General features: G+C 47.5%; 1 protein-coding gene and 1 long non-coding RNA gene across 4 annotated transcripts; one reads left to right on the plus strand and one right to left on the minus strand.

Annotated features, from left to right (window-relative positions):
- Positions 1–4483: 4483 nt before the first annotated feature.
- On the minus strand, positions 4484–10379 carry Pianp (PILR alpha associated neural protein). Of its 3 annotated transcripts, XM_048444187.3 has the most exons (7): positions 10204–10333; positions 8693–8983; positions 8204–8263; positions 7467–7972; positions 6699–6780; positions 5916–6137; positions 4484–5613 (listed from the first exon to the last, which is right to left on the minus strand). In XM_048444187.3, the coding sequence occupies exons 3-7, from the start codon at positions 8206–8208 to the stop codon at positions 5592–5594; spliced, it is 837 nt and encodes a 278-aa protein (XP_048300144.1). In that variant the 5' UTR covers positions 8209–8263; positions 8693–8983; positions 10204–10333; the 3' UTR covers positions 4484–5591. The 3 variants fall into 3 exon arrangements, with proteins under 3 accessions (XP_048300144.1, XP_048300142.1, XP_085543234.1); XM_048444185.3 differs by lacking the exon at positions 8693–8983 and having other exon boundaries at positions 10204–10379; XM_085687108.2 differs by lacking the exons at positions 8693–8983; positions 10204–10333 and adding an exon at positions 8481–8594.
- On the plus strand, positions 9495–23393 carry LOC125406878 (uncharacterized). Its single transcript, XR_015000999.2, has 3 exons — positions 9495–10019; positions 21212–21284; positions 21830–23393. It is a non-coding gene; the product is annotated as an uncharacterized LOC125406878 (long non-coding RNA).
- Positions 23394–23948: the final 555 nt, after the last annotated feature.

The following is a 23948-nucleotide window of genomic DNA, read 5'->3' on the forward strand; positions in this document are numbered from 1 at the left end:
ACGTTTGTTGTATAAATGAGCAAATGATTATGAACTACTGCAGGAGATCTTCCCCAATTGCTCCAACCCAAAGTTTCTTTTAAAATTTTGTAGCATTTATAGCGTGTCTTTATCTTTGTTTATATTTTTGTTTTTCAAGACAGGGTTTCTCTGTATAGCCCTGGCTGTCCTGAAATTCTTCTGTAGTCCAGGCTGGCTTTGAACTCACAGAAATCCACCTGCTTCTGCCTCTCGAGTGCTGGGATTAAAGGTGTGGGCCACCACTGCCCTTCCAGCTACGTCTTTGTCTTTGAAACAGGGTCAGTTAATGCTGACCTTGAATCCTCAATCCACTTTCAAAATGGATTTCTAATCTCCTACGTGACGGGATTCAAGCCTCTCTTAGTCTATAGTTTATATTGTTAATTTTAACTAATTTGTATATCTGGTTCTCTAGTGAGGTTGTCAGGGAAGAAACTGCTAACACTAGATACTGTTAAGTATCTAGTTAAGCAGTGTAAGTCACCTATGTTACCACTGTAGAGAGAATCAGCTTCCTTCTATCCTATCTTGTACCCTCCCTAAGCTGCTAAACTGCTGGCACGTGACAGTTCCAAGGTGGGAGGGGACAATGGGATAACTTCCTGAATGCCTGCTTACATCCCATCTGCTTCCTTCACTAATCTGCTAGGCTCTGAGATGCCCTGCTCTCTAAAGGCTATAAATGTTAGTAATTTTCTTTGTTCTACAGGTTCCTTTGCTTCAGTTGGCTGGTGTGGTTAAAGGACATGATTACCAGAAATCCATCTCAGTACCAAATCTGGAACGAATTTTTAATATTTAGGACAATGCATTTATTTATTTAGTAAATCTATGTAGCCACAAAGCCAAACAGCATGATCTGGCTAGAGTCTCTGAGCTCAGGTCTGTTTTGGCTAATGCAGAATTGAGTTTCCTCAGTGAGAAAGCAAAATTACTCTAACAAGTAACTACAATCTTATTCTACAGATAGTTAAAGTGAGACTAAGTGACTCTTCTCCCCCCCACACACAAAGTCACAGCCAGCAATAGTAAACCATACCTTAATATACTAGTTAGTTAGTTAGTTGGTTAGTTAGTTAGTTAGAGATAGAGTCTCACTATGTAGCTTTAGCTTAGCCTGGGATCAGGTTGACCAGGTGGTCTTGTCTACTTTTTGAAACAGAATCTCTTGTAGCCTAGGCTGGCGACAAACTTGCCAGGATAACTCTGAACCCCAAATCCCGCTGCCTTCAGCTCCCTCCTCAGTGCTAGATTACAGACATGAGCCACCACACCTTTTATTTGTTTTGGTCTGAGTTTTTGTGTATTTGTGTGTATGTGGAGGCCAGAGGTCGTTTTCAGATGTCTTCTTTAATCCCTGTGCTCATTTTTTTTGAGATGGGGTCTCTAAGTTAACCTAAAGCTCACCAATTCAACCACATTGACTGGTCATTGAGCCCTCCAACACACACACACACACACACACACACACACACACAGTGCTGGAGTTACAGATCTGAGTCATCAGATTCACATCTCCCCAGCACCATTGTGGTGGTGTTGTCTGCCTGTTTGGTGTTTTGAGATGACCTCACTAACTAAGCTCATGCTGATCTCATTGCTAAAATGACCTTGAACTCCTAATTGCCAAGCGCTGGAATTATAGGGACAAGCCACCGCGCACAGTGTTTCTTCCTGTTTATCACATTGTTGAGCCCAACATTCAGTCTCTGTTGATTTCAGTGGCAAATTAACAGGACAAGAGTTTAAGTGGCCCAGTTGTCATGTACCTGTAATACCAGCCTTCAAGAAGCTGTGTCAGGATTAAGAATTACAGGTAGTTGAGGCAGAGGTGGCACACACATTTAATCCCAGCACTTGTGAGGTAGAGACAGGCAGATTTCTCAGCTTGAGGCCACTGTGGTCTACAGAGGGAGTTCCAGGAAAGACCCCAAAGCTGTGATAATTCCTGTCCCAAAAAGACAAAAAAAAAGTTATAGGCAGGCCAGCCTGGGTTACATAGAGAAGACTTTGCCTCCAAAAGAGGAGGTGAAAGGGAAAAGGTAGAAGGGAGGAGAGGAAAAGAATGGAAACACAATATTAATTCCCCAAGTGCTGGTTCTCCAGCTCTGCCTCCTGTACACGTTCATCAGCCACTTTCTGAGCCCTCGTGCCTCGGACAGCCCCTCCTGCCTTTGCTATACGGAGCAACTTTTAAGTCCTTGGAACAAAGCTTTAGTGCAGTAAATCTGGGAAATGGTGGGGAGGAGGGCTGTTAATTTTAGCCTGGGTTCTCCAGCTGGCACAGTTCTCCATCTTGAATCATTTCCACACCCTGATCTCTGCTAGGAGATCCCTCCTCCCAAGGGCTTCCCCGTCCCCTTCTTTGGTATGTGCCCAATGGTAAGCATTCCAGAAGCATGCCCCGGAGAACCTTGGCTGAGTCATTTGGTGTACCCCTCAACAAAGAGTACCGTGACAGGAGAGCAGACGCCTCCAGTCAGGCCTGTGACCTGTAGACTTGAAAAAACAGCTTGGCCCTTGTTTACTTTCCCCTCTATAACTCTGTTACCCAAAGCCTACTTGAGGACTTAAGGACCTGAGTCACTGGTTGAGTTTTTGGAAAGGAAAATCCAAAAACTTTATGACAACAGGCCCCAGGCGTTGTCATAGTTAGCACCACCCCAGTCTAGCACAACTCCTCGAGGCAATCCACACATCTGGATTGTCTTTCTCCCATCTTTCTAGCCTCCTGCCTTTCCATGGGGAGAGGACATTTAGGGAAGGGAACAGGTGAGATTTCCAGTATCTTTAATGGTGTGTTTAATTTATTTAAATTTAGGAGGACTGCAGTCTAATCAGACAGCAATTAATTCCTTCATTAGGGGACTTCATGTGTGTCTTTTGCATATGGATGAGCCACAGGGTCACACCGTCCCTCTAAAGAGTTGCTGAAGGTGAGAGCCCCAGGAGCCCTCCAAACAGTTCCTTGCCCTTCTGCACCAAATGCTCTTTCCTCCACTCTCCTCTGGCAAGGGCTCTCAGCCCTGTGGGAAAAGCTGCAAAGGTTAAGGACGCTTCCTTCACCTTCCCCAGAGCCCTTCCATAGCCCAGCATGTCAGCACCTCACCCTGCACCTTCAGTTTCCTCCCAGCTCAGCTCCCTCTGGGTTCTCTGGGTGCACGGTGTTGATAGCCCCCAGAAGCCTGGATTGCCTCACACCTCTGCTGGTTGGTTCATTATTCTGGCCTGGGCTGCTCTCCTCTGGAGCAGTCTGTCCTAAGCACTAATGTCATCCTGAGAAATACATTCCTTCCTCTCCACACTCGTCGTGTGCTTTAGGGGTTCAGCCACACTCCCCTCAATAGGCAGTACAGCTCCCCAGCATCTAAAGCACACCTACCAACACACACGCACACACACTTCCTATTTATATTGCCAAAGATAAAACATGGAGGCAGGTACAGTCCAGGCAGCCCACACCGCCCTCTTGGATACTAAATTGTCACCTACTTCCCTGTGGCTGCCCATTTCCAGGGAGCAGGTGAGGCAGAGATGGGTGGGGGGAGCAAGACCTAGGTGGTTACCACAGCAACTGAGCCTAGCAACAGCTGAAAAGCTGATGTGTGGGCTTTCCTAGAGCTGTTAAAGAGCCAGACCTAGAATTGGTCCTCAGAGGTGACTGATCCCAGCTGGGCAGCCTGTGTTCCCTCCCCAGACACACCCCTTGATTCCACCCCCACACCCCAGCAAATGCCTTTCTCAGAATGGAAAAGCTAATGAGCTAAGCACACAGGGCGTTTGGTGCAGCATAGCTTTGGGCGGGCAGCTGTAGGTAGCATGTTAAGAAGCAAGGATGAAGGTAAGTCAAGTAGAGAGCCCTCTCTCCTGGGACTCACCCAATCTTTTTATTTTTCCCTCCTCTCCATCGTTCTCTCCTTTGACCCTTTATCCTCTGCCTTAGCTGTCTGTCTTGCCCAGCGTGGTGACTCATGCCTATAATCCCAGCACTTCCAGCACTCAGGATGCAAAGGTGGGAGGATCTAGTACCGGCCAGCCTGGACTAGAGAGTGAGAGACCCTGTCTCCCATCCATCAGCCGCATTTCTGGCTTGTCCCGTTGCCTGTCCTAAGAAATGTCCCCCTTGACTCTGTCTCTTTTCTCTTGGTCTCTCCTGACCTTCGCTAAGAAGGAACAAGCAAGCCACACTCCTGATTCCAGTGTCTCCTGCAAGGCCCTCCCTCCTCTGGACACTTCAGTTCCTCCCGCTCTGTCCCAAGTTAAGACATCCATCAGGCTCCAGCTTCAGGTAGAGCAGGCCAGGTGACAGTCTAGTCTGGAGAAGTTCCCGGTCTCCCCGTTGTTTACCATTCTTCCTGCCAGTCCTCATGTGTGTGTGTGTGTGTGTGTGTGTGTGTGTGTGTGTGTGTGTGTGTGTATGGGGGCGGGGAAGGAGGGTTATAAGGCAAAACAGGGGACTTAATTATCTTGCAAAGGCTTTATTTGAAAATTTTGAAACTTACATCCCACAAGATTATCACCACAAGAAGAAAGAGATAATACAAAAATATATATCACAGCATAGGAGCCAGGTTAGAGGAAGAAGGGAGGTGGAAAAAAACGAGAAAGAAGGGAAGAACCTGAGGAGAGGATAAGGGGGAGAGGAAGGAGAGGGAAGAAGGGGATATGAGGGGACCCAGGAAGAGAAGGGTGGATGTGGAGGCAGAGCTCCCAATGGCCTTGAACCAGCTGGCTTCAGTCCCTGGCAGCCTAGGTACAGTTAGGGAGGGCGTAAGGAAGGGTGGGGAAAGAAGGAGCTGTTCAGGGGCTCTGAATTCCATAGAGACACATACACACAAACAGCCAGGACAGACAAGACAAGGAACTTGGGAGGGAAGGGAGGACGTGGGAGTCCCTTCTCATGTAGTGCAGCAGGTGACACCCCCAAACCCATATTTCAGATGGATGACAGAATTTAGCAATCGGGCCTCAGTACCTCCATTCCGATGGGGGAGCCCTCAGAGTAATGTCAGTGCCCTTGGAATGGGATAGAAGGACAGTGAGACATAAGACATGGAATGAGACGGGGCCGTGGCAGATGGCACTAGGAGCCCCTAACTCACCTCCCACCCACCTCTAGGGCAGCATGCAAGGGCCACAGAAACTAGACCAGTGGGTGTTGAGGCAGTGAGCACACTATGCCATGGAATGGTCAGAAATGCACATCCCCAGTCTGAGATGGCACAGAAAATGCAAGGGGAGTGGGGCATAGGTACCTAGAGGGAGAGAGCTAGGAGCCAGCTGAGCAGCATGGAGAGCATGACTGTGTGCTATGGCCTGGGAGGATGGAGGTGAGTGTGCAAGGCTTTCATGTGAATGTGCAAGGGTGGGAATGGGGGACCCCAACCACTGGAGGGCAAACAACTGGCCTTGCCCATGGGGGTCAGTGAGTGGTCCAGGCGGTATGCAAGAGCAGGAGCTGGGGGATCCCACCATGGCCCCCGTTCCCCACGGTTGCCCCACCCTCAGTGGATGGTGGCTATGCCGGCCACTTGGCCTCCCGCTTGGCAGCACCCCAACATGGGGGAGCATCACAGATTCACCAGGGGAATCCTGAGAGGAAGAGGGAAAGGGCATAGTCAGGAACCAAGGAGCAGGCTGAAGCGGAAGGAAGAGTTCAAGACAGAGGGCACTTAGGGTGAAGAGGGCAGAGCTAGAATTAAGGGTTGCAGGAGATTAGGACATGGGGTAGGAAGGAGTCCCTTTCCCCTGGGGAGGCCTGCAAGCTAGGTCAGGAAGGAGATTCACGGACTGCAGTAGGGAAGCCCACCCACCCCAGAAAGACCCACCAAAGGTCTGGAGACCTAAGTAGCCTTCCCTCGCCGCCCTCCCATCCCATTGGCCCCTGCCCTCACCGGTTCAACTGGAAGGCTGGAGCCCCCTTGGGCTGGGGCATCCCAGGCCGGGGTCCCCCTCGGGGCTCCTCATGGTCAGGGGTTGGGGTAGGTGAGTCCCCGAAGGCCCCCAGCACAGTGACTCCAGCAGGGGATAAATCTGTCAGTGGTTGCTGGCTCTCCTCCTGCCTCAGGGCACCTTGCTGCCCTGAGGGCCTGCGCCGCTTCTGGCTGCGGTCCCAGCTTGTGCATCAGAAGGAAAGAGGTCCTTAGGCCAGCACCTCTGGCCAACCCAGCTTCTCCTCCTTCTCTGGTGCCTCCAACTCTCCACAGTACAGAAACTGTCCTCTGAGACCATGCACCCATCAAACTATTCCTGCTTCCCTCCAAACCAGTTTTGGAGAGCCACAGGCTTCATGCCTCCTCCCCACAGTACAAAGCCCCTTCAAACTGCCCCTTGTCACACTAATGCCTAGAGGAGCCCTTTTTCTCCTCTGCAGCTACCTGACAGATATTTAGTCCAATTTCAAAGTCAGCTACTGACTTGGGCACCTGAGTCTAATGATTCTCTCAGTAAAGAGTGAAGGATTATGTGACCCGCTATTAAATGTGTACAAAGTTCTCTACTCCTCCTGGACAGGAGCCCTAAGACAGGGTTCTGCGGCCTGGTTCAGTTTTATCTGCCTTGGAGAGCCTCCCGCTACCCTTGCATTCTTCTGGAGGAATCTGCACTGGTTCCTCTCGGTTCTCCACTCCAGTTAGCTTTTTTTCAAGCTCTTCCCGTCACCCCCCCCCCCCACTTACCAGAACTTGAAGATGATGCCTGTAGCAACAAGAACAATGATGATGGAGATGGTGATTGTAACGTAAAGCTGAGGGTCCACACCTGATAAAGACGGAAGACAGCTGTTGGGAGGCCTGAAGCAGGGTCAAAGTGGGGCGCGGCTGAGGACTGCCACGTGACTCTGCCTCCTGTCTACTTCTCTGGACTCTCCCTCTTCTCCTATCAGCTTTCTCCGGAGCCATCAGCTCTTCCACATTCCCAAACATTACATGTACCAAACATCACATGTACCATACATGTGATGAGGATGAGGCCCAAGGTCAGAGAACTACCCTCCTGTATAGAAACGGGGGTAGAGGTATCAGATGATCTTCCCTGGCCCAACCCTATGCCACCATCCAGCACAGTATGTGCAAACACATTGTAGGGCAGCGATCTTCCTTCCTCTCCGTGGCTTCCCTCTGCCTGGAACACCCATTCCGTTTTGAAGGTCTATCTCACACGTCAGTTGTTTGATCTGTCCTGATCCCCAGGGTGAAACAGTCTCTCACTCCTCTGTTTTTCTAACAACATGCTGTACGTGCTTCTCTTAGGGTGTTTATTATGTTGACTCATCGCCACATGTTTACACATCTGTCTTCAACAGCGGACCGAACTCCTTCATAGTGCGGGCGGCATCTCCACCTCTGCACCCCTGCCAGCCTAGAACCTGGCGCATATACTGAAGACACTCACAGATGAGGCCTCCCTCCCCATCCCTCACATCCCTACCAGCCTTGCTCACTCACCTTCTCCACGCCCTCCAAACAGGAAGGGCCTCAAGGTAGCAGGTGTTTCCCCAAGGATGAGCCCATCTCCATCATCCCGCATTGAGTCTGAGTTGGGGTGCGGGGTAGCCAGCCCATGTGGGGCTGCAAAACCATAGTCCAGGGGCAGAAATCCAGGATTGACAGAGTTGGGGTCCCCTCCATCCTCCCTGGAGACTGTGGGACCCCACACAATAGCCCAGGGGTACTGAGATGAGGGAGGCCCCTCCTCAAACCCTGATGGGGTGGCAGGAGGTGCCGTGCCTGGCAGAACTTGCCGACGTGATCTTGGGACCCGTGGGGATCGGCTTGGTGGAGGAGCCCGCTCCCAAACACACACATGGCGAGGGGCTGAGGGGCCACCCCGGACACAGGGGGGACGGGCTGGGGCTGGTGGGGACCGAGGGGAGGAGCCCTGAACGGGCGGTGAGAGGGGTAGCAGCAGCAGTGGCCAGAGAGGGAGGAGCTGGGGCAGCAGTGGAGCAGGCCTATAAGAAGGGAGAAAAGCAGGTGAGACCCCGGCCATGTGTGAGAGCGGTAGACTCACACCAAATTCTTGGGAACCTCCCTCCAGGTTTCTCTGCTAAGGCAAGTGTGAGTTAGGAAGTCCCTGGCTTCATTTTGTCTCTTTCTAGGGGGCCAGTCCTCCAGAGGCCCCAAGTTGGCCCAGTCCCCCAGGAAAAGTGGTCTCCAAGCTCCCTCTGCTGGGCCAAACTTACCACATTCTGCACTCCGTATCTGAGGTCTTCCTCAGCTGTGACCCAGATTTTCGGCCTTTACTGGAGGAAAAATGAGGGTGTCACAGCCCGACCTACCCTGTGTACTTTCCCAGCTCACCCATCCACCAATGTCGCCACTTCGTGCCCCACCCCCTGCACAGTTACCAGCCACGCTGCTGCTTCCCAATACCCACTGCTTCTTAGCATCCTTGCAGGGGAAAGCTCCCTAGAGTAGCCCCCAGTCCCACCTACAATACCCCAGATTGGTCCCTGCTACCTCCTGGCCGCAGTGTCTGTCTACCCCTGCCTCTTTGGCTTCCTTCCTTCTCACTTCCTCAGCCCACAGCTTCAGGCTTCTTGGATCTTAATTTAGAGCCAAGAACCTTGTGATTCCCTGAGCACCTACCGCTAGGGAGGGAGTTTGAGAGTGGGGGAGGGAAGGGGAGTCAATCTTAGTGAGTGTGAGTGGGGTGCTAGAAGCCCCCTCACCTCTTGTAGTGCCGAGCACTTCACTGGTGATGAAGCCCGGAAGCTACCTGCCTTTTCAGAAAAATGGGAGAAAATGGTAGGTGGGAGAAAAACTAGAGAATATGATTTTTGCTCTTGGTGTTTAACCACCCAAGCGCATAGGTGCATTCTGAAAGAAGGTGGAGCTTGAACGAAGCCACCCCCTCTGCTGCTTCTTCTGGGCAAAGTCCTAGGAGAGTCTAGATGGTTGGTTCCGAAGGGATGTGCACAGTCTCCAAGCTGAGGGTGGCGAGTCCCAGGGAGCTAGGGTCTCTAGAGAGAAGGAGCATGTGTCACCCTGTGTCTTCTGGATTCCTAGTCTATATGGGCTCCAGGAAGAAGCTGGGGGAGGGACTGGGGTAGTGGACAACAGGGGGGAGAGGTGTGAGGGGCGCAGAGGGAAAAGGTTGGCTAAGAGTCGGAAGGAGGATGAACAGCAGCCGGGAAGAGATGGAGGGGGAACGGGCTCCACATCTCAGAGGGCGCTGAAGGGAGAAGAGGGCAGGAGGAGAAAGTGAGAACAGGCGAGGGAGGAGGATTGAGGGGTCTGGTCAGGACAGAAGCAAAGAGAGTAGAAGGGGAAAGAAAGGATGGGGATCAGAGAGGAGGAGAAAGTCACTGAGATAGAAAAGAAAATGGTGTTGAAGGCAAAATCAGAAAAGGAAGAGACGGAACAGAGGGGGGGGATGGAACAGCAAAGATGGAGGAGTTAGGAATTGTTTCTTGAAATTTAAAGGGATGTTGAGACAGAGCTGGAGGCCAGGTGAAAGCGAAGATAAGAGACAGGCCTGGAGGCTCCGTGAGAGAAGGTTAGCGAAGGGAGGAAAGAAATGGTAGGCGAACCAGTGGAGCGGATAAAGGCTCAGAGACACCAGTGGTCCGCTGACTCCAGGACCCACCTGCTACATCCCCCACCACCAATGTCAACTCCAGCCCCTTCACACACACCCGTACCCCTTGGTCACCCCCTCCAGGAAGTCCGCAGTCCCCGAGCTGGTGCGCCACCCCACCCCCTTCGCGCTCCTCACCGACCTGTTGTGCGCAGAAGACGAACTGGGGGGTGGGGTGGGGGAACAGAGCCCCATCCCTAGCAGAACCCCCATGCCCGCCAATCCCACAGGCCTGCACTCCCTCCACAGGGCTGGAAAGCAGCGCGAATCGGGAAAACGAGGCAAAGATATGCCATGGGATTCGGAGGGAGCACCCAGAGCGGAAAGGGGACCTGAGGCAGGAGGATGCCCGAATCTGCAGGATGAGCTAAAGGCGGGATGAAGGCAGCCGCGGAGACGCTGATTGCTGCACCAGGAGGGTAGGATGGAGTCGGGACAGCGAAGGGATGGAGGGCACAGTGGAAAAGGAGCTCTTGGCGTCTGGAGCCCGACGAGGGACTAGACCAGGAGGGGCAAGCGGCGAAGGGCGCGGAGCTGGCACTGGGGAGGGCAGGGCCCGCTCCCTCAGGGTGGGGGCGTAGGGTCCCCCCCCCCCTCGCTCACCTGCATGCCTGGCGTAGCAGCGCGACGACTGCAGGCGCTCGGGGCTGCGCGGAGCTGGGGGGTCGCAGAAGCGGGTGGGGCGCCAGGCATGGTCGGGAGGTTTGCCTGGCAGCAAGGCGCTGGAGCCGGAGGGGGGCGGGCGCCCGGGGCGCGGGGCGGCGGCGGCGGCGGTGGCGGCGGCGGGAGATGCTCGCTTCGGCTGGGCTCGGCTGGGCTCGGCCGGGCTCGGCTGGGTTCGGCGGACGACTAGGACCGCTTGGTCTCCGCCTCTCCTCTTCACGTCTGTAGGCCACGCACAGTTTAACCCGTCACTTGCCAGACAGTGAGCTCAGCTTTTGTCCCAGGTGCAAGCAAGGTTGAGGAGGGCAGCAGCGATGTGGGGGGCGGAGACCTCCAGTTCTTCGGGATGTGATGGCTCAACAGACCCCATGATTTCTAACCCCCCTAGCAGTTCTGAATTTCTGAGTCAGCCAGACATTTGAGTGCCCACCTCTGGCCAGGGTGGAAAGGGATGGGAGTTCAAGACCGTGGATGAGAGGACCAATGGTGTAGGAGAGAAAACTGCACACACAAGTTAGGGTGTCCCAGCAGCTTACTACCCTTATTTCATTTTGGCCCTGATGTATAATTCAATTTCTCTGAAGCAACCCAAACTGTCCTTACGTGGTTCGAGATCCAAGGGTATCAAAATATCCAAACCACTTACTGTGGCTTACAAGGAAGTCCCATAGGTCCCCATCTCTAGGTATCTCCGATTTTTCTTCCCTAGGATTTCTGTGTCTTGGCTACAGTGCAGCTGACATACGTTCCTCGAAGGAGGCAATAGAAACCTGCCTTGGGGTTTTGCACCTGCTAGTCCCTGTAGAAGTTTTTCCTTGGCCGTTCACAAATGGCCCACGCCAGTCTCACTTAGATCCAGCCTTCTGAGAGGCCTTCCCTAATCTCTTAAAAACTCCCCTGATGTGGGCTATGGAGATGGCTCAGGGGACAAGGGAGCTAGCTTGCCACCAAGCCTGACTACCTGAGTTCTAGCCCCTGGGCTCAGATGGTGGAGAAAGACTCATTTGAGCTGTCATCAGACCTCTGAACAAGTGTGTGAGACCCACACACTAAAGATATGCAATTTACAAGATTCCTCTGGCCCATTCTTCTCCCTACGTTACCACCCCCAGCTTCTAGGAAACCTCACTCTCCTGGTTTCCCTCCAGCCTCCCTGCTGCTGTTTGTAAGTCATGCTCAGCTCTGACTTCTTAAGTGCTGGAGCCTCTTAGAGCTTAGTCCTTGGCCTTCTCTTTCCACATTCTTTGTCCAGTGATCTCATCCAGTCCCAGGGCTTAAATACTCTGTAAATGTCAGTGAGTCCTGAATTTATTTCCATAGCACCAGACTCATTTGTCCAACCGCCCACTTGACATATCCACTCTGATGTCTAATAGCCATGCAAACTTAATGTGACTCAAATAGATGTCTTGAATTACCCCATCCCCAATTCACTTCTGTCCAGGGCTCTCCGAGACATGACAACTCCCTGCTCAAGCTAAAGGCTGTTTTGGTTTTCAGTTCCTTCCCTGTATCTGCTTCACCAGCAAGTGCCACAGCCTCCACTCTCAACGCACGTCCTCCCTCACCCCGCTCATCTTTGCTGTCCTGATCCAAGCTGCATCGCACATCTGGGATCACAGGAGCTTCATTTCCATGCTCATCTTTTACAAAATACTCTTTACAGTTACCTATAATATTTTTAAAACATAAAAGCTCTTTCCTTTTAAAATATTCAAGGGCTGGTGAGATGGTTCAGCAGGTTTCCAAGCCTAACAACCTGAGTTTGGGTGGGAGGAGAGAACCAACTCCTACAGAGTTGTCCTCTGACTGCCATATTCCAGCGTGTGCACGTGAACACACACACACACGCACGCACACACACACACTGAATAAATACAATGTAAAAGCCACCAGCATGTACGCCCTCATGCCCAGTGCTTCGACCAGATCAGACCTCCTCATGTTCCAGAGCATCATAAGCCACTCCCTCCTCATGTTCCAGAGCATCATAAGCCACTCCCTCCTCATGTTCCAGAGCATCATAAGCCACTCCCTCCTCATGTTCCAGAGCATCATAAGCCACTCCCTCAGAATCCCTAATCTTTGGGTCCCCCTCCCACCAAGGTTTCACTGATGTCTCTCTGCTTTTACCTGGCCTGGTTGGCTCTTTCTTGACTTTCTGATCTCTGCCCACGGCATCCCTGTCTTATCATCTTTTCTGAGTCATCCCTTCCTGGCGTGGTTTTATACGTTTGTTGTTTATTGACATCCCACATACACTTGAGAGCAAACATCTCCTTTGTCATCTTCACCCTACATCCTGGTTGCAGTGCTCTGTCACATGGGAAGGCCTCCATCTTCATTGCTCGGTCAACATGGTCTGGGACCAACCCCGCTCTCTCTGAACCCCCTTCACTCTCCATGGCCTCCATTCCCCCATCTCTGTGCTCACTCTGCTCTCACACACACCCCTCCCGGCCATCCTCCTCCTTCTGCCCTCAGCGCTGTCATTACTCTGGCTCTCCCGCCTCTAGGAAGGAAGCCTGCTATTGAGACCAGCATCTGCGCGCAGTTACTCTCCTTCTTGTCTGTCCCTGACAGCCTTTCATTCCAAGTCAAAACAGTGGTGAGTCAGTGAGGTATCCTCTCAGTGTCTCCCAGTGGCAAGAGAAAGACAGCGCACGCCTGATCAAAACACAGCTATCGGACCACTTGGGGGAGCTTGCACAGTTCCTGCCGCCTCCTAGGCTCCCAGGGAGCCTGCTATAGGCTCTCGTGGATGCACTGGAACCTGGTGAGGTCTGCATTTATCAAATGAGTGTCACTTCCCAGTAATGCCTTGCACGTGAAGCTTTGCCTCATGATCAATTATTTTTAGTATCTCTTATTCCTTTCAACAAATGTTTGTTTGTATGAGACAGTCTCATATGGTCTGGCCTGGCCTGAATTCACTACACAGCTGAGGGTAATTTTGAACTCCTGACCTCCTGTCTCCTTTTCCTGAAGAGTTGGCGATAGGAGAACACAGCACCACAACCCATCATCAGCAAATATTTTTTGAACATAACTACAAGCAGGGTAGGGCACTGGACCAGGGCATACTGTGAAGAGCAACAAAGTCACCACAGTCTTTAGTAAGGAGACAATGAGCTATCATGTGATAGGCTAAGGGTATGAGTCATTGGTGGAGCACGTGCTTAGCATGTGCAAGGCTCTGGGTTCTTTATTACTATTTCTTTAATTAGACAGTGTTCCCAGTACTTAGCTGATGGATTTCTTTCCTCAGGCTGGTTTTGAACTTGCAATCCTCCTACCCCAGCATCCTGAGTACCGTTATTATAGGACTGCATCACCATGACCAGTTAGATTTCCATGTTTTCCTTTTTTTAAAAAAAAAAATTATGTGTGTGTGTGTACCTGTACCCTAGCATGCATGTGGAGGTCAGAGGACGACTTACAGAAGTGGTCTTCTCTTTCTCTCATGTGGGCCGCAGGGATCAAACTCAGGTCATCAGGCTTGATGGCAGGTGCCATTCATTACCCCGAACCACCTACCTGATTTCTTATTTCTATGCTTCCTTTTCTCAAATGCCCAGTGTGTGTGTGTCTCTCTCTCTCAGTTTATATTCTTTCTGCTTTATTTAAAAAAAAAGAAAAACAAAAAACCAGAGGGGGAGCAGAGGGCCGGTGGATGGGAAGAGGGGAGGTAGGAAGGGGGATGGGGAAAATGTATAGCTCAATTAAGTACAATAAAGTATTTTTTTTAAATTCCAGGGAAAAAAAGAAAAGAAAACAGAAAGCAGGGTGGTAATGGTTCACACCTTTAATCCCAGCACTTGGAAGACAGAAGCAGGTGGATTTTTGTGAGTTTGAGGTCAGCCTGGTCTGCAGAGCGAGTCTGGGACAGCTGGGACACAGAGAAACCCTATCTTGAGAAGAAAGAAAGAAAGAAAGAAAGAAAGAAAGGAAGGAAGGAAGGAAGGAAGGAAGGAAGGAGGGAGGGACGGAGGGAGGAAAGAAAACAGGAGCAGACAGAGTAATCTTTCTCACCACCCCCCATCTTCTTGGACCACCACCCTTTGGGGGACCCTGTCACCACCCAAAGTTGTCTTTGCAGCAACTGTCCCACCCTTTCCTGAAACCTTCCCATCCTTCTCTCTACTTGGCTATCAGCAGCAGTGTGCAGACATGTTGAACTTCCTCAGACAGATCCTCCTCAGCTGCCTTCCTCTGCTTCCCGTTATAGGAGAACTTTCTCAGAAGGTGGCCTCTACTCTCCGGCTCCCCTACTTCTCCCCTTCTCTTTCTTGCTTACAGATTCTCAAGGGTTTACATTTGTAAACAACTGCCTGTTGTTTTGGAGATAGAGTCTCACTACATAGCCCTGACAGGTCTGGAACACCCCATGTAGACCAGATTGACCTCAAATTTGCAATGATCTTCCTGCCTCTGCCTTACAGAAGCTGGGATTACAGGCAAGAGCCACCACGCCCCACTCTGTAAATCATATTCGTTGTAAATTCAGTTTATAAAATAGCAGATTTCTTTATGGTATTTTCACATGTACTTCATTTTGGTTGGTTCTCCTCCCATCTACGCACCCTCTCTTGCCCTTCTGTACCTTTCTGGCCCCTTCTGCTTTCGTATCTCGTGTCCTATTACTGTCCCCTTCCCCTCACTTAAAGCCTTCTTTTCTCTGCCTTACAGACCTTTTCTAGTTTCCTAGCATTTACCCACATTCACTCCCACTACATGCACTTATTTAACAATTAGCAGCTAAGATCCCCATCTGAAAGAGAACATGCAGGGATGTCTTTGGAGCCAGAGTTATCTCAATTAATATAGTATTTTCCATTTCCAGCAATTTCCCTGCAAACGTAACACTCTCATTTTTCTCTGTGGCAGAATGAGATTCCACTGTTTATATGCACCACATTTTCATGACCCATTCGTCTATTAATAGACATCTAGGTTGATTCCATCTTCCCAGTATTGTAAAAACAGCAACCATGAACATGACCGAGCAAGTGTCTCTGTAGCAGGACACAGAAGCTTTTGGGTGTATGCCCAAGATGGTAGTTGTAATTCTGTTGTTCTGAGAAGCCTCCACATTGATGCATAGGGCGACTGCTCTAGTTTGTGCTCCTACCAACAATGAAGAAGGCATACTTTTCCCTCACATGATTGCCAACATATGTTGCCATTTTCTTTTTAAATAAAAATCATTTTGACAGGGGTGAGAGAAAACTTACGAGATCTGGGGACTGAACTCAGTTCTTCAAGTGTGGCAGCGAGCACCTTTACCCATTTAGCAATCTCACCACTGCCCCATACATACACGGAGGTGCAGGGGCCGATGCCCACACGTGAGGTCAGAGCAGGTTTTTTGATGCCATCCTCTTTCCATCCCCTCCTCATCACCTTGAGACGGCGTTTCTCACTGAACCAGAAGTTCACCATTTCAGCTAGATTGGCGGTCAGAAAGCTCTGCTTCTCCCCTCCCTACATCCCATCCCCCGTCCCCACCAGGGTTACAAGCGTACATCGTCATACCTAACTTTTATGTGGATGCTGGGGATTTGAACTTAGGCCCTCGGGCTTGCAAAACAAGCCCTCTTACCCACTGAACCATCTCCTCAGACCCTTCAGTACTTTAAGAATATTTATTGTCCAGGGTTGCAGAGATGACTCAGCAGTTGGGAGCACTGACTGCTCTTTCAGAGGATTTGTGTTCAATTCCCAGCACCCACGCAGTGTCTCACAACTGTCTATAACTCCAGCTCCAGGGGACCCAACACCCTCACGCAGACATACATGCTGCACCAATGCACATTAAGTAAATAAGTAGTTAAAATATTTATTGGCTAATTTTACTTCTTTTTATTTAAAGAATTATTTTTTAAAATTAATAAAATGATTTCTAATGATATTCTGGTATATTCCTAGATTAGTGCCTAGCTCAATCATTATCAGAGAGGCTTCCTCCAGCAGCTGATGGGAGCAGATGCAGAGATCCACAGCCAAACATGGTAAAGAGAGAGAGTCCAAATTGGAGATCTCCATCATGTACCTCCCCTAGGAGTTGGGTGATCCTCAGCAGTCCCCGAGGAAGGATTATAGAAGCCAGAGGGATTGAGGACATGGCAAGACTATGACCCACAGAATCCACTAAGCAGGGCTCGTAAGAGTTCAGAGACTGAAGTGGCAATCACGGAGCCTGCGTGGGTCTGTGCTAAATCCTCTGCGTAGATATTGTGGTTGTTGGCTTAGTGTTTTTGTGGGACTCCTGACGGTGGGAGCGGTGGTATCACTGACCCTTTGGCCTGCTCTTGGGACCCTTTTCCTCCTACTGGGTTGCGTCACCCAACTCTGGTATCAGGATTTGTGCCTAGCCTTATTGTAACTTGTTATGCTGTGTTCCATTGATCCGCGGAAGGCCTGTTCTTTTCTGAAGGGAAACTAAGGAGGAGTGGATCTGGAGGAGAGGGTGTGTGGGAGGGGGAGCTGTGAGGAGTGCAAGGAGGGAAAACTGCAGTTAGGATGTATTGTATGAAAGAATAATGATTTTTAAAGATTTATTTATTTACTGCACATACAGTGTTCTGCCTGCATGTCTACCTGCAGGCCAGAAGAGGGCGCCAGATCACATGGTTGTGAGCTACCATGTGGGTGCTGGGAATTGAACTCAGGACCTATGAGAGAGCAGTCAGTGCTCTTAACCTCTGAGCCATCTCTCCGGCCCGAGAAAAATTAATTTTTTAAAAAAATTTTAAAAATAAAGAGCACTGGCTGCCCTTTAAAAAATTTTAAAAGTTTTAAAAAATTTTAAAAATAAAGAGCACATGGCACCCAATGTCTACATAAGGCCTGAAAATAAAAAAAAAAAAATGTTCAAACCATGGAGTCAAATGCAGCTTCTTAGTGAGCAAGGTGTTACAGGCAGGTTCAGCATACAGAGGCAGCCTGCAGACCAGAGCCAGTCACCAGGACCATGCACTAAGGTGAACCCCACTGGTGGCCGACATAACAGTTTAAGATTCATCTCTCAATCAGAGAACACTGCAGATGCTCAGTAAAGACAGATCCAGATAGAAAAAACTCTAAATAGATTACAGTGTGCTTAAAACATCTGCATAGGCTTAAAAACAAAAGAGAATGTATATGGACAGCCACGGAAAAAATATAGTAAACTCTCTGAGAGAAAATAAAATAACATAAAAAGGATAAGCCACGTGGAGATGAAAAATACCCAGAGTCTGGATCCTATATGGCGTCTTGTTAGCTGTAAATGGTTTGATTGCTGATGAGTGAGCAATAGCTGCCGAGAGACACTGGGGTGTAGAAACTGCTGAATTAAATCAACCTGTGTGTTTTTAAAATGTCTTAACTTCAAAATGGAAGTAAAAAAATATATTACATTCAGGAAGATATTATGCTTTTGTTTCCACAAAAAACTAAAGGCTGTGGCTTCATTCAAGGTTGATGGAGATCAGATTTGATCAGGGGAGACCCCTGAAAGTCCTGGCTATAGACATAAAGAAGTAAACTTAGAGAGAGTACAAGACAAATGATGTCAAGCATAAAACAAAAAAAAATTATCTTTCACTGGCTTGTGTACAACACAAGTCCATACTTGTGTTAATGCAGATATGTATGTTACCTTTGAAAGTTTGTGTGTTTTTAGAGCAAGGGGACAAGACACAAATAAAAGCGCATGGCCCAGATGACCCAGCCTCTCAGAGAGCCTATGTTGCAGTTTCCGCAAAGTTCTGCATCCAGAACAGCTTCAAGACTGCTGGCTGAGATGGTGCAGTCTCACAGACTATTCTAGCCAGTACCAGAGAAAAGTCTTGTGCTTTCCCATCGCAGAGAGCCTGGATAGCAAATACTATGGCTAGTTTTTCCGGTCTTGACCATTATCCCAAGTTTTTCAGGGTCCCCCCCACCAAAGATGTCATCATCCCCAGACAATAGAAAGCAGTCTAGAGAACATGATGCCCACATCCCTAAGAGCTGTGGTCATTTTGGTCATTTGAAGGGGTATGGATGTTTGTCATTAGTTAGGGAGGCTGGTTACAAATTGTTATTGGTCATGATTGGGAAAAAAGCTAAACGAAGGAGATTAGGTTCAGGGATCTCTTTCTGAAGGGAAAGGGGAGGGTATAGTATAGAAATGATGGGATAGAAGGGTAAATTATTGAGTCTACTTTTGAGCAACCACTAGTCTCAAATATTTTACATTGGTATGGATTTTTGTATATTGATACAAATTTAAGGTTATTTTTGTTACAGTATATATATGTTTCTATTCTTTACAGCTCATTTTAAAATGTAAAGTTTTAGTCCTTAAAAGCTATTTAGGATAAGAAAGAAGTACAGGTTAATAGTTAGTCATCTATAACAATCAAACTTATAGTCATGTTAGGTATGTTTTCAAGGTCATGCACAAATATATTTTAGAAAGATTGTTGTTGTCTATCTTACTCTTTTGGAGGACCTGTCACCCAGCTCCCAAACAAATCACTCATGGAGACACCTATTATTACTTATAAATGCCCAGCCTTTCTTGCCAGCTTGGCTTATTTCTTGCCAGCTTTTCTTTCTTTCTTTCTTTCTTTCTTTCTTTCTTTCTTTCTTTCTTTCTTTCTTTCTTTCTTTTTCAAGACAGGGTTTCTCTGTGTAACAGCCCTAGCTGTCCTGGAACTAGCTCCTGTAGGCCAGACTGGCCTTGAACTATAGAGATCCACCTACCTCTGCTAGGATTAAAGGCGTGCACCACCACCGCCCAGTTTGCCTGCTTTTCTTAACTTAAATTATCCCAACTACCTTTGCCTGTGGGCTTTTTCCTTTCCTTACTTGTGTATGTCCTACTTTCACTCTTACTCCATGGCTGGCTGTGTGGCTGTGTGACTTGCCCCCTGCATCCTCCTCTCCTTGTTCTTGTTCCTTCTCTTCTTTCAGATTTCTCCTGTTTATACTCTCTGCCTGCCAGCCCTGCCTGTTCTTTCTCCTGCCTTGCTACTGGTCATTCAGCTCTTTATTAGACCATCAGGTGTTTTAGACAGGCAAAGAATCACAGCTTCACAGAGTTAAAACAAATGCAGCATAAACAAAAGTAACACATCTTAAAATAATATTCTATAACATTTCCCCCTTTTCTCTAAATAAAAAGGAAGGTTTTAACTTTAATATAGTAAAACTATACACAACAAAACAGTTATCAAATAAGAATTACATTTACAATATTCTATCCATCTGTAGTTAGCATATTCAGAGAAGATAATGCATTATTTATCCTATCTTAGTGAATCCAAACTTTTACACTGGATTTATTTTCTATCATAATTAAGAAAAACTGCAACTATAACTATCTGGTGTAACTCCAAAGACCCCATAAGGAATTAATATTACCTAAGTTAACAGGAAGTGCACTACAAGCAACTTCCAAGACTCTAGAAATGACAGAGACATCAGGCTGCCTGGACAGTCAGTCACCCAAAGTTTCTCTGCAATGTTGGGGCATCCATCTTTATCCTACAGGCCTAGAGTATCTGGCAGACTTTTCAGTGGAGCAGGAAAGTTCTGTTCTGCCTTGTTTTAGCAAAGTTCAGCAGTCACTTTCCTGTGAGTACTGCATGTCAAATCTGCACAGCACATAGTTAAGAAGTCAAGGCAAAAACAGCTTCTTGCCAAAATGGTTGTTTAGCCTTATCACACTGAATACAAACTCTGTAAGGAATATCTTTGATGTCCATCATCTCTGAAGTAAATTGGTGCTGCCAGGAACAGAAAGATCTCAACAGACAGGTGATCTTCAAACACTTCATAGATCTACAGAATATGATATTTTATTGTTTAATAATAAGGCTTTTCATGACAGTAAGATACATTTGCTCTTGACAGCACCAATTTACTTTAAAAAGAGATGATGGATATTGAAGAACATCCTTACGGAGTTTGTTTTCTTTGTGGAAAAAGCTAGCCACTGGGTAAAGGAACTGTCCTTGCCTCAACTGCTTACAGAATGCTGTCCAAATTGGACAAGCAGAACACAAAGGAAAGTCTCTGCTGAGATTTGCCAAGACAAGGTAGAACAGCCCTTTAAAATTTCTGCTTTGGGACTGGAGAGATGGCTGGGAGGTTAAGAGCATTGACTGCTCTTCCAGAGGTCCTGAGTTCAATTCCCAACAACCATATGGTGGCTCACAACCATCTATAATAAGATCTGTTGCCCTCTTCTGACTTGCAGGCAAAAATGCAGACAGAACACTGTATACATAATAGATAGATAGATAGATAGATAGATAGATAGATAGATAGATAGATAAACAAATAAAATTCCTGCTTCACAAAACAGTCTGTCGGATATTCTAGGCCTGTAGAGCAAAGATGGATGCCCCAGTACTACAGAAGAACCTTAGGGTGACTGTCCAGGCAGCTAGATGTCTCTCTAAAGTATATAGTTTTAGAAGTTGCCTACTCTGCTCTTCTGTTTACTCAAGTAATAGTTTATCCTTCTTGGGTCTCTGATGGGGATTGAGGACTAGATAGCTATAGTTTTACAGTTTTCCCTGTCTGATGTGGGATTCCCCTATGTGTACTGTGAATACGTTTTATTACCATTGGTTAATAAAGAACCTGCTTTGTCCTATGGCAGGGCAGAATGGAGCTAGGTGGGAAAATGGAACCAAATGCAGGGAGAAAGAAGGCAGAATCAGGCAGATGCCATGTAGCTGCCAAAGAAAAAAGATGCCAGAACCTTACCGGTAGGCCATAGCTTCATGGTAATACATAGATTAATAGAAATGTGTTAACCTGAGCTAACAGTCCAAGCAGTGTTGTAATTTGTTGTGATCTGGCTGCCCTCAGTGGTAGACTGCACTCCCCCTGACCTACAGTGGAACTTCCTTGTACTCTGTAATTGACAAGGATGTTTATGTTCTTTCTGGCTTGTGGTTTTCAGCAGAAGTGTTCCCAGTACGCAATGCCCTGATCTTGACCTCTGACTGCTCAGCATGTTTTGGACCATCTGCTTAAAGGTATAAAAGGCTTTAGCTCAGGGCAAAATAAAGGTTTCTGTTCTTCCACCTGAAAAGAAGCCTCCGTGTCTCAATCCCAGCACACAGACACACACACACACACACAGACACCCCGCCACCGGCCAGTCTCAGCATCCAGGTTGCACTGGCGTGGCAGTAATTAATATAGTTTCTGTAGGATTACTGGGTCTGGGCAGCTGGCGAAAGAAAGAACAGTCTTTCTTTACACTTGTTACCAAACTCAAAGAAGAAGCTTACATAGGCCATATAAAGTTTATAAGGCTGAGAAATATAAAAACTTAAGTTGTTTATCTAAAAAGGATGTTTTAAGGTCTAAAAATAATTTTAGGATACTAATACAAGTTATGACAAAAATGGTTTAAATATAAAACTTTGGACTAAGATGAATAGATAGTGAAATATTTTCTCTAAATTTGCCAAATTCAAATGTACTGGGCACTATAAATGTAATTCCTCCCTGATAATTGTTCTTACTGTATATAGTTTTACTGTGTTAGAATTAAAACTTTTCTTTTTTTATTCAGCCAAAAATGCAGAAATGTGTGGACTACACCTTTACCTGTGTGAAGATGTGTCACTGTGATTGGTTTAATAAAAAGGTAAATGGCCAATAGCCAGGGAGGAGGTATAGCAGGAACTTCTGGGCAGAGAAAGCGCTGGGAAGAAGGAAGGCAGAGTCACCAGCCAGATGAAGAGGTGAGCAAGACGCGCAGGAGAAGAGGTAAAGGTCATGAGTCGTGCAGTAGCACATAAATTAATAGAAATTAATTGATGCAAGTTATAAGAGCTGTGGGGCCGGGCGGTGGTGGTGCACACCTTCAATCCCAGCACTTGGGAAGCAGAGACAGGTGAATCTCTGTGGGTTTGACACCAGCCTAGTCTACAAAGAAAGTTCCAGGACAGCCCGGACAGTTTCACAGACAAACCCTGTCTTGAAGAACCAAAAACAAACAAACAAAATGAAAACAAAACAAAACAAAACAAAAGAGCTGGTGGGACAAGGTAATCCTATAGTCTGAGCTTTTATAATTAATAAGTCTCTGTGTTATTTTTTGTGAGTTGTTGGCCAAAATAAAATCTATCTACACCACAGGAAGGTGTAGCCCCTCTTAGCCTTACCTCTTCTTTTGACACATTCACTCAGTGAATCCTTGAATCCCCACACTCAGGAAGCAGAGACAAGTAGATCTCTGTGAGTTCCAGGCCAGCCAGAGCTAGAAAGGGAGAGCCTGTCTCACAAAACAAAGAACAAACACACAAAAAGATATCTTTGAGCCTGAAAAGACGGCTTGGGAGCACTTGATACCATTCCAGAGGACCTCAGTTAGATTCCCATCATCCACATGGAAGCTCACCATCATCTGTAACTCTAGTTCTAGGTGACCTGACACCCTCTTCAGACCTCTTCTGACACCAGGCACACACATGATGCACATACAAACACTTGGGCAAAATCCTCATACACATACAAAAATAAATCTAAGAAACAAAACCAAAACACAGATTCAAAAATCTCTTTTTTTCTCTCTCTCCCTTCCTCCTTTTCTGTGTTCTAAGGATAAACCCAGCAACCTCACACAAGCTAAGCAAGTTTTCTATTACCAAACTATATTATGGGCCCTGATGTGTGTAGCTACAAATATTCTCCATTCCGCTGGTCCCCCTGGACCGGTTTCTCTCCACCCACTGGGTCCCACTCACTAGTTCCTACAGTCGCTTATGAATTAATTAATCTGAGGCTTAATATTAATTGCATACTCTTTGGCCTACTAGCTCAGACTTCTTATTAACTAACACTTGTATCTTAAAAGAACCCATTTCTATTATTTTATATTTTACCACGAGGCTCATGGTTTGTTACCTCTTGCTTCTTGGACAGCTACATAGCATCTCTGACTGACTCCACCTTCTTCCCTCCTCTGTCCCTGCCTCGTTTTCCTGCCTTGCTAGATTCTGCTGGGCCATAGGCTTCTTTACTAACCAATGGGAATAAAACATATTCATAGCATACAGGGGAATCCCACATCAAATGTATAAATGCCCTCTTAAGTTTTTATACATGTATGTGTTGGGGTGGTGCTTATGTCACAGAACGTGTGAAGGTTTATAAGACACCTTCTGGGAGTGGGGTCTCCCTTTTAACTATGTGTATCCCAGAGGTCTAGCTAATATCATCAGGTTTCTGCCTGATGAGTCATTTTGTAGGCCCCAGTATAAATTCTTAATTGCTCTTTTTTTTAAAAAAAGATACAATTTATTATTATTATTTTATGTAGAAAGAGCGGCGGGATACATTCCTGCCCAGATCCCAGCTAGCTTACCCCCAAAATAATTACACGCAAACTGTATTCATTTAAACACTGCCTGGCCCATTATCTGTAGCCTCTTACTGGCTAATTCTCACATCTTAATTAACCCATATCTAATAATCTGTATGGCACCACAAGGTCGTGGCTTACCAGGAAAGATTCAGCATGTCTGACCTGGTGGCTGGTTCCATGGCGTCTGCCTGACTCTGCTTCTTTCTCCCAGCATTCTGTTCTGTCTACTCTGTCTATCTAATCTACTGTCAAAAGCCAAGGCAGTTTCTTTATTAACCAATGAAAGTAACACATAGACAGATGACACTCCTACATCAATTTT

Source organism: Myodes glareolus, chromosome 3 (genome assembly GCF_982192425.1).
Source record: "Myodes glareolus chromosome 3, mMyoGla1.1, whole genome shotgun sequence".
In the NCBI taxonomy this organism is placed as follows: Eukaryota; Metazoa; Chordata; class Mammalia; order Rodentia; family Cricetidae; genus Myodes; species Myodes glareolus.

What these genes read in the sequence shown, in the direction of transcription:
- Pianp (XM_048444185.3), bottom strand. An exon ending in GTTTGGAGGGCGTGGAGAAG is followed by an intron (nt 6,781 to 7,466) that starts GTGAGTGAGCAA and finishes CGTCTTTATCAG; the next exon opens with GTGTGGACCCTCAGCTTTAC. An exon ending in GGCATCATCTTCAAGTTCTG is followed by an intron (nt 6,138 to 6,698) that starts GTAAGTGGGGGG and finishes CTGATGCACAAG; the next exon opens with CTGGGACCGCAGCCAGAAGC.